General features: G+C 38.2%; 1 protein-coding gene across 1 annotated transcript; it reads right to left on the reverse strand.

Moving 5' to 3' along the window:
- On the reverse strand, nt 416–1,135 carry LOC109835329. Its single transcript, XM_020403306.1, has 2 exons — nt 856–1,135; nt 416–618 (listed from the first exon to the last, which is right to left on the reverse strand). The coding sequence occupies exons 1-2, from the start codon at nt 1,133–1,135 to the stop codon at nt 416–418; spliced, it is 483 nt and encodes a 160-aa protein (XP_020258895.1).

The raw sequence follows: 10,964 nt of genomic DNA on the forward strand, positions 1-10,964 counted from the left end.
ACTTTTAATATATGTTTCTACATCCATGAATTCCCCTTCTTTGCTTGCACTAGCCAGACATTTCTATTCTTTAGATATGTACCATGAATCCATTTTATCCATAAGCACTCCTTATTAGTATGAATGTGCCAGAGTACCTTCAGGGCAGAAGCCATGTTTCAAATGAAAGCTGAAAGTATTCCCAGTCCTCCTTGTTTCCTACCCAGACACACTCTCTCCCATGAAACAGAGGAGTTGCTTTGACAGTTTGATCATTATTCCCCCACAAAAAATTCCTGCACAACCCATCAATTTTTTGAAGAACCCTTGAAGGCAAGATATAATTGGATGTCCAGAATATTTGAATTCTTAAAATGGTGCTTTTGATTATTTGTAACCTCCATGTGTATGATTATTTTCTATGATTCACACAATACTAAAATTGATCAGATATTTTGTTGAAGAGAGGTGAGCAATCTAAGTAAGAAAGCCTTTTGCATATAAGAGGAACACCAAGATATCTTATGGGCATAGTTCCCTCTGAAAAACCCAAGCAACTGAATATAGAGGCTTTAATAGAATCATCAACCCCTCCATAAAAGATTGAGCACTTGCTCGAGTTTGCATCAAGACCTGAAACTGCATTAAAGTCACTGAAACATTGATGAAGCTTCCTCACTGAATATAGGTTTCCTTCGGAGAATAAGAGAAGATCATTTGTAAAAATCAAGTGAGTTATTTTAAATTTCCCACATCTTGGATGAAACTTGAAATTCTTGTCCTCTTTCAACAAGTCCAAGCTTCTTGAGAGGTATTCCATTCATATGATAAAGAGGTAGGGAGAGAGGGGATCCCCCTGTCTAAGTCCTCTTTTACCTTTGAAATAACCATGCAATGATCCATTTAAGGCTATAGAATATTTAGGGGAAGTAATACAAGCCATAATCCATTTTATGATAGCATCAAGAAATCCCAGGCCAATGAGCATCTCCTTAAGAAACTTCCAGCTAATGATATCAAAAGCCTTTTTAATGTCTATATTAAGCATAACTCTTGGAGAGATGTGTTTCGTGTTGTAATTCTTAACAAGTTCATGTGTAAGTAATATGTCACTTGATATTTGTCTCCCCTTCACAAAAGCAACTTTGAGCTTCATTTACTAGGAACCATCACTGATTTGATTCTATTTGCCAAAATTTAGACATGTGGAAACTTATGATATGACACATGTCAAAGTTTTATAATTTTATGATATAATGACACATATCAATGTTTTGTGTCTCTAAGAGTTCCGCAAAATATTCTTTATATATAAAAGAGAGAGATCCAGAAAGTTTTTGAGTACATGATCTTTCAATATAAGAAATGTATAGAACGGAGTAAGTGGTCTGCACTTATTTGCTTCTACAAGTTTATTCAAAGTTCTTTATTTTTCCTCCTTTTTTTATTGCTTCCTCATTAAACCTGTAAACTGATGTCTTCTGATATTTTTACTGTAAAATTTACACAATCAATGTATATCTTCTGAAGCAATTTCATATCTATCTTGGTAAAATTCTATAATTTTTTTGGGAAACTTTCAAAACTAGGGAGGATTAGAATTAGGGGCGAATTGTCGGTTTGGTTGATTTTGAGGAATTTTGACAAAACCAAATAGAGCCATTCGATATTCAAAATCAAACTGAATTGAGTAAAATTAGTTTGGTTAGTTCGGTTTGGTTTATTCAATTCTGCATTAACAAAACCAAATAGAGCCATTCAATATACAAAATCAAACTGAATTGAGTGAAATTAGTTTGGTCAGTTCGGTTTAGTTTATTCAATTCTGCATTAGACTCGTTTAATTGGGGGGAGGCTATTTTGATCCAAAATAAAGACGCATGTTAGGAATATGGCACAAGAAAAATGCAAATATGCAAATTAATTGAAATAATAAACACTTTAAGGAAAAGAAAAAAAAATTAGTGGATTAACAAAGTGGAATAAATGTATACTGTCGACAAATAGGAAAGCGGCCGGTTCGGTAAGCTTTGGTTGAAATTTTCTCAAACCAAACCGATCAATTCATGCTATGAAACCGAACCAAACCGCCTAATTCAATCAGTTAGGACTGAGCACAAGACAGTCTAAACTGATAAAATCGTCAGAACCATCCGATTTTTTCCGGCTCGGCGCGGTTTTGGTAATGTTTTCGGTTTGGGTCAGATTTAAAAAACTCAAAATTTAGCTCTATAATGTAACTCCTAGTGTGGCCCACGTAAATTCACCATGCGAGCATCTCTCTTCCCAACTCTCTATGGCCCACACAGCAGACCCATTTAAAGTTCCCAAATAAAACCTATTCCAACGAATTGCAAGATGTCCCTCACAATTCATTGAATGAAGAGAGAGACGGAGCTCTCCTTCATCCCCATGCGGCTACACCTGAAGGCCAAAAGCCATTGCCATAGCTCAACACCTGAAATCACGTCTATTTCGTTGTCTTTCGAACTTAAATCTTTATTTTCTCTATTTCTCATTCTATATTTTCTTCTTTTATTTGATTTGATTGCGAACGCTTCCACCTGATGGTTTGCAGGAGTAGTGGTTGTTAGTTAGTAGTTAATGGTCGCCTTGTGCCACTGAGTTCATAGTTTTATTGTTCATGAATCTCTAAGCGGGGAGCTACTCGTTGTTGCTAACTCAAAAAACCACATCGCGTCGGCCCGAACCGAACCATGTCAGCTCCGGCCGGTTTGTCTTAGAGCATCAGTGCAATTCAGTTGTCATTTTTCCAGTCAAAACCTGACTGGCCGACTGAATGCTTAGGCCAACAATCAAGATTTATTATTTGAATCCTCAAAGAGTGATCTTTGAATCTAGGAAGAATTTTGGATCCATGAAGAAAATATAATAGAGAGGAAAATTTTATTGATGAAAAGTTATCTAATGCCATGAGTTTTACAATCCTTCTTCCTAAATAGAAAAATAAAGTCTACTCCTAATAAGAACAAAATTCCTAAAAGAAAAAAAAACTTAAACTACCTAAAAGACACTCTATTATAAAGGAAATAAATCAGTCCAAATTTAATCAAAATTGATTTTGTTTCCTAATCTAAATTGACTTTGACTTTATTACTAAAAATAAACTCAAATCTGATTATTTTTAGATTTCAACCAAAACAGGATTTTACTAATGTAGAACGTTTAACGGACAATTTCATGAAGGAGCGGGTCAATCACGAGCTAAATATGGATATTAACGCAGCGCGAAAATAAACATCGGAATCCACCAAGGGTTATTCTTTGAATCAACAAAGAGTAATATTTGAATCCACGAAGATCTTCGAATCCATGAAGAAAATATAATAAAGAGGAAATTTTATTAATGAAAAATTATCTAACACCATGAGATTTATAATTTTTCTTCTTAAATAGAAAAATAAAGCCTACCCCTAATAAGAACCAAATTACTAAAAGAAAAATAACTTGAAACTACCTAAAAGACTTCTCTATTATAAAAGACACAAATTAGTCCAAATGGAATGAAATTTGGTTTTATTTCCTAATCTAAATTGACTCTGACTTTATTATAAAAAATAAACTCAAAGCTGACTACTTTTGAATTTTAACCAAAAGTGGGCATTACTGATGAGATTTTGAAAATCTAACGATCTAGTTCGCTTTGTCTCATTGAGATAGATATTTTACATATATAATATATCAGAATCCGTCTTCCGGGTTGCAAGATGTGATCGTTTCTTTACAAACGTCAATGATATGTATGTATTCATATTTAGCTCGTGATTAACACACTCCTCTATAAAGTTGTTCGTTAAACATCCTACATCAGTTAATGATGTGAGATTTTAAAAATCTGATGATCTGATTGGCTCTGTCTTACACATATAATATATTATAATCTATCTTCCCAATTGGAAGATACGATCATTTCTTTACGGAAGTCAGTAATACGTATGTATCCGTATTTACCTCGTGATTGACCCGCTCCTCTAAGAAATTGTCCGTAAAACATCCTACATCAATTTGAACAGATTAATGATTAATACTTACCCTTGCTTAGGACAACCACCTATGACAATAGAGGATTCAAGTTGCAAACAACTTATAGAGTACACACTTTCTTTATTTCAGCAGTTATGATTACAGTTTTTTTTTTGTCAATGAAATTTTTTATTCATTCAACCATATTGGAATTTTGTGTACATCAAAGATGTTAGGTCTCATGTTATAAGCTTACATCTTCTAATCTTGTTTTGATGATTACAAACAATTCCTAATATTATTTGTCTAGTGTTTATGTTTTCTTATTAGGTATTCTAAACAAACAATATGTTAAAGGATGGATGAAATCAAGTATTCACGATCATATCAAATTGAGGTTGGTGAAAATAGTGGAGTGAAGCAATACAATTCAAGTTAAAGATTCAAGTTCAAGCATCATCCGTAAGTTTACCAAGTCAAACTAGATTGAAGACCATCAAGATTGGGTAATTTAGTTTAGGTTTTATGTTATGTGTGTTAAGTACTCTAAGCTCAATCATATACACACATATTTTATTGGTTATATATATGTATGTATATATATATATATATATATATATAATATATATATATATATATACATGTTTTGGTTTTAGAGTTTTCAAGTTCATACAAAAATAATTTTGTGAAATATTGTTTTATTAGTTTATAGACTTAATAATCATAACATACATCTTTTATTAAGTCTATGAAATTAGTTTATGAAGTTTCAAAACATGGTGTAGTCAAAATGTCAAAACAAGTATATTTTATTTTCATGTTTTGGACTATTTAAAAAAAAGATTTCTTATTTAGGAGATGCTATTTGAAAACTAGTTTTTGTAACATGTGTACTTTCATATTTACAATCATTTTCTAAAGTTTCATAATTTTTAGAATTTGTTTGCTATTTTTAAAGGCAGTTTAAAAATTAAATTTCTGCTTTAAACAGGCTGTATACTTGCTATCAGTTGACTGGTCAGTCGACTGATAAAATCAGTCGACCAATCAGTCGACTAACAAAAGCGCCTGTAATTACAAAAAAAGTCCCTGTTTTATTTTGGTCGACTGAACAGTCGACTGATGACCCATCAATCGACTGATAAATGTCGTCAGTTGACTGATGAGTTGGAAAATGCCTATAACGGTCAGCTCATCAGTCGACTGGTCAGTCGACCGATGACAGTAACGGCTAGTTTTTCGTTTCTGTGTTTTTATCATTTTTCTGGATTTCACTTAGGTTTTAAGCTTTGTTTCTTCATCCTATATATACCCTATACCATTTCACTTCTGAACATAGAAGAGATGTTTTAAAACAAGTTTAAAAAGAGTTTTAGTTTGTTTTAAGTGTTTGTTTATAAAATTAGTTTTGTGAAGACAAGTTTAAAAAGAGTTTTAGTTTGTTTTAAGTGTTTGTTTATAAAATTAGTTTTGTGAAGATTGTTTTACAAGAAGAGGAGATCAATTTCAGTTTGGGCTTTCAATCTTCCTATCCCTCTCTCTTGTGATTAGAGAAATGTTTCTAAATCCATATCTCTAGCTTGTTTATGCTTTAATTGTTACATTCATATTTGCTAGATTTAATTAAGTTTATATTTGATTTTTCTCATCGCTTGCACACACAACCATTGAGCTTAACCATTTCACAGATTGTATAATTTAGGGTTGTAGTGAGTGTAACCTTGAGAGTGAGCTTAAATTGTGTTCTCACCTATTGTAGAGAACAATTTATTTATATTGTGCTTAATTGTGAGTTACACGTTGTATCACACTTGTACACCGAGAGGAGTGTGTGGTGAGAGATGGGGTTGTCCCAAGAGGAATGGCGTCGGTAGTAATACCTAGAGGTAGGTCGTAATTCCGAGCACTTGAGGGAAACACGGGCTAGAGACCAACACTTAGAGGGTATTGTAGGCATCTAAAAATGCCTATAGGTGTCCGCACGTAGCTCGGGGGCAAAGAGAAGACGATGAACATCATCATCCGAGTCAAGAAGGATTATCTGAGTGGCATGCACGTTTGTCAGTCAGCTCCAAGTACCGTAAAGAAGCTAATGAGAGCATAAAGCAAGTTAGCAAAGTGCATAAGTCAACCAAACGAAAAGATACGCAAAACAACGAAAAATACAAGTCCGGAAAAGTCGGGTAACACCAAAAAGTTCAAAAGAGCTCGGAACTCACGTGGCGCACGGGTCACCCAAGGGTGACCCGTACTCATGCGGGTCACCGCATGTTGACCCGTGCACGTGGGTCATCATGGTCTGTCTTGCGTCCAGAACTACAATAACGCCCAAAACACGTTTTAGGCTATTTCGATCGGTTTCTTCAGTTCCAAAGCTTTCCAACTGATTGGATATCATCCACAAACATGGTTAGGCCGTTGTCAACTGAAGATATGACCAAATCTCTCATTCTTATCCAAATACCACATCCGAGACCTTATAAATACAAGCCTAGGGCCTCCATTCTTAAGGGGCGAATTATTATCAAGACGAGGAGGTGCTGCCGAACTTCAGAGCAAAGAGCCACGAATTTCAGCAAGGGTTAGCGAGATCCCGGTGAACTTCGACATAAAGAAGGAGTCTTTCGAAGGATCTGAAGCTTGTTTCAACCTTTCCTTGAGATTAGGCTTGGTCTTAATCTCGAGAAGAGTACTGATTTCGTTTGGTCGATATCAATACTTCAGCGAATACTTACTTTGTGAAGTAGGAGCTCTGATTAATCATTATGTCAACCGGATCCGATCCGTAGGCGGTCCATGGATATCAACGTTCCGGACACAAGAAAATATCCTACGCAAACAGAGACTAATAAATAGAATATGTGTTTGTTTGAAAGAGATTGTAATCAGTTATTTCCATTGTGTAAAAGTCTTATAAAAAGACTAACTTTTTGTTGAGTTTATTGTAACGCCTGAAGTTGTAATAGATTCAATCACAATGAAGAAAATAATTTCTGACGCAAACACGCTTGCGACCATAGTGGGAGCCAACAACTTCTCTACAGAAGCTGTCAGGTCGCAACCTTGGATCTGGATCCCGGTTGAAGAAGAGGTTAACTGCGAGTTCGACCAACAAAAGTTCGAGGAGTATCTGTCGTCCTCCTCCTCTAGATCCTCTTCCACTCGCAAGCGCAGGAAGATCAACGCCCCTATTGTTATGGTAGCTGCACCTTGCAACACCCCTCTGACCTCCAACGAGGCTAGATCTGTAAATCTGGACTCCTCCCTAATCAAGGATTTGAGTACTGAAGGTGCGCCAATCCTATCGAAGAGGGCACGTCAAAGGCAACATCAACGCCTCGCGCACCAATTCACTAAGACTTTAGAGCCTTTTGACGGGATCTGCTATGATGCAGATCTGAAACTCAGAAGGCGCCAAGTGTTCCAGGAGCGAGCAAACACCCCTTCCTCCAAATTATCAAAAAGTGAATGGATCAAAGTCAAAAGAACCCATTCAACTCTTGAGGAGAAAATCCAGAAACGTCGCGCACTACTTGCACACGCATGAAACCTTGTGCGGGAAGCGCGTAAGTTGCAGAAGGAGGACATGGTCAAGGAACAAGCAAAACCGTGCCAAGTCTGGAGGCCGAAGCTCAAAACAACAGCCAAAACGTCGAAAAAATACGAGTCATACCAAGGTGACCCGGCCAGCCGCGGGTTACCATGTAGCGGGTCACCACGAGGTGACCCGGTGACCGGTGGGTCATCACAAGGTGACCCGTACCAAGGCTGGGTTAGATTAACTCCCGCGCCCATTCTTCCGATTCCGTCGAGTTCTGTCTCCGCTCTATTCGATCCCGCACCTCTGGTTAAGCCATGTGGCAGTATGAACTCATCCAGAGGTAAGAAAGCAATGACAGATAGTCTGGATCCTTTGAACAAGGATCAAGATAAAGTTTTGATCAAAGAACGCTTGGGTCCGGTGACTGAACCCCGAGCAACTACTCGAGCTAGGGGTCACACACGCCCTCGTGACAAGTCAGAGCCATCCTATAATAGGGAAGCACCTATAACTGATCACCACAGACTGTGAGTCATTATCCAAGAGCCTGTTGAGGTCCCACACTCACGAAAGTGTGGCTCCAAACGTGTGACTTTTGAGAATGCTAACAAGGCAGCAAGTCCTCAGAAGAAAACGTGTTCGTTAGACGATGACGTTATACCTGAGAAGTCGTGCTAACATGTGATAGATAGCTCTGGTCATCATGCCTATGAGTTGTACTATCAGGCTGGGGATACAAACAAATCTCAAAAGAGAAGTACCTGGAAAGCGGACTATCATTGTTCGTGTACAAAAATTATCAGGGCAGTATTATCAGCATGTAGCTGTCCCAAGACCGTTCCATAGAGGGTCTCGATATTCCAAAGGCTTTCCTCCGAAGCATCAAATACAAAGCTAAGATGTTTCTACAAGAAACGATCAACCGCTCAAGATGACGAACTTCAAAAAGTCATAATTAACATGGCTGATAGAGGAAAGTCAACTCAACCTTCTAGTTCTTACCTGCTTATATCGCATCGTCTAACCCGGTTACGATCGGGAACCATTAGACAAAGAGATTATCAGAGAATGCAGAGGGGATTATCCTCGGATGAAAAGCATCAGATGCCAACTCTACAATCGCTTCTGACAATACGGTATCCAGTCAAGGACAATCCCACAACGCACTTATGATCAACATCGAGCAAATGGCCAAAATCATCGAGGATACTTTGGCTAAGCAAAAAGAGAACTTTAAGTTTGAATTGGAAATGACTATGATACGGATGAAGGAAGAGCATGACCAACATATTCGGGCTCTGTCCAATCAACTTGGTAAATCCAGCCGTTGTAAAATTTCTAACCGAGCAAGTAGCAATTCTGATGTGGACGAACACCTCGATGAAGACAACCCTCCGGCTGACCAAAACGCTAGGGGTGGCCCTACTGAAGACAACAACGCTTGAGGTGGTCCCATCGAAGATGACAATGCCTGGGGTGGCCACGTTGTTCCTCTTAGAAATCGTCCAAAGCATGAGATAGATGAGGACGAGAAGATGAAAGACCTCAAGAGCAAAATCAACGCTCTGATGTTTGCTCGAGAGGTGAAGAAGATCGGTATTCCATATTCCTATCCAAGAGAGCAGGAGTCAATCCTGTATCCAGTAAAACTCAACTTGATCAACTTTACGCCGTTCGATGGGAAGGGCACCCCCACTCAATACTTGATTTATTTCAAGTCCCACTTGGGAGTGATCTCTAGCAACGAGCCTTTGATGGTCCAGTTATTCGTTTGAACCCTTCGCGGGCCTGCCTTTGATTGGTACCATCATCTCAAGCCTGAAAGCATCAATGGCTGGGATGACTTGGAAAGCTCATTCCTCAGCAATTTCTTTGATAACGACGCCGAGGTATCCAACAGGACATTCTTTGAGGAGAAACAAGAAGACGAAGAGACGGTTGATAACTTCATCAAGCACTTCTGAAATAAGGCGATGAATTGTCAAGATCCAGTCATAGAGAACTTCATCATCCAAACATATCATAACAACCTATCCATTGATATTTTGAAAGTTATGGGAGTATCATCGTCTAACATCTGGAAAGAGTTGAAGGTGCGCGGAGAGCAGGCCGAACACTTCCTCAGAAGGAAGAAAGTCGAAAGAGCCAACCGACGGCTAACCCTCCGAACTCAAGCTTCATCTCCCGTGGTAAGGGGAAGGCACCTACATCAATTGATGATGTTAATCAGACGTCGTAACAACAACCTTGAAGACAATAAAAGACTTCGGATCCGAGACTCCAAAAGAGTACTCCTTTAAGGACGAAGATGTTCCAATCATTTTTGAATCCCTCCTTGAGAACAATAATATCAAGCTACCACCTATCGCAAATCAGGAGGAAGCTGACAATACTGTGGATCCAAAGTACTATGCATACCACAGGAGGATCCTTCATCCCACCAAGGCTTGCTTCGCTCTCAAAAACAGCATCCAAACCTTAGTTGAAGCTGGTGTTATAACGCTAACTTAAGTCGAATGAGAACGGCGAACACTCCGAAGAGTATACGAGTATAAACTGCTTTTCAATCCTCCAATGAGTATAAGAGGTTAAACTGCTTCTCTTTGACGAGAAGTTCCTGGAGAATTTTATACATAATATTCTTAAGGATAACCCGATCAAGCAACTGACTACAATGTTAGACCCGGTTTCACAAAGAAAACTGGGGGTGGATAATTCATGTAATAGGAAGTTCCTGGAAGAATGCTATATGTTGTATTCTTAGGGATAACCCAGTCACTATAAAGAAGTGATAAATGAGAAACTCCCACTCGGACTCTGAATGTTCAAGGGTGAAACACTTCTTATTATCGGGATCAATTCCACCAACTTCTAAGCACTCTTTTGCTGAGATGAGATTTGATCACTTCGTTGGATCAATCTTCCCTCACAAAAATCTTCCACTAGTGTTGACGATTTATAATCTTCCACCATAAAATTCCTCACTGATCAAATTAATTGATGGTGGGTCCACTAAAATTTTTTCTGGTTTAATCCACTCAAAATCCTGCTATGTCTGTGCACTCAATACTCACATTGTTAGAGTCTGAACATAATGCTTGGAATTTTAATCTACCAATCCTTGACGATTGTCAAACCCCTTCGTGTTAAGTCCTAATCACTTGACACCAAGAACCCCTACTGAGTGATTTGCACAAGCCAATACTCCCGCTGTGATTTGTACTCACACTCCCACTATCCACTCGATCAAACCTTCCTAACAGTTAGGGCCATAATCAAAATCCTCTCTCGATTCCTCTATTGAACGAGAGATCCACAAATCGAGTGATCAAACCTTCCTACAGTAAGGATCGTCTTAAACCTCCTACTCGGTCAAACCTTCCTACAGTTAGGATCATACAACCAAAATCCCCTCTCGATTCCTCCAATGAATGAGAGGTCCACAAATCGAGCAATCAAA

The sequence above is a fragment of the Asparagus officinalis genome, chromosome 3 (genome assembly GCF_001876935.1).
Source record: "Asparagus officinalis chromosome 3, Aspof.V1, whole genome shotgun sequence".
NCBI classification, from domain to species: Eukaryota; Viridiplantae; Streptophyta; class Magnoliopsida; order Asparagales; family Asparagaceae; genus Asparagus; species Asparagus officinalis.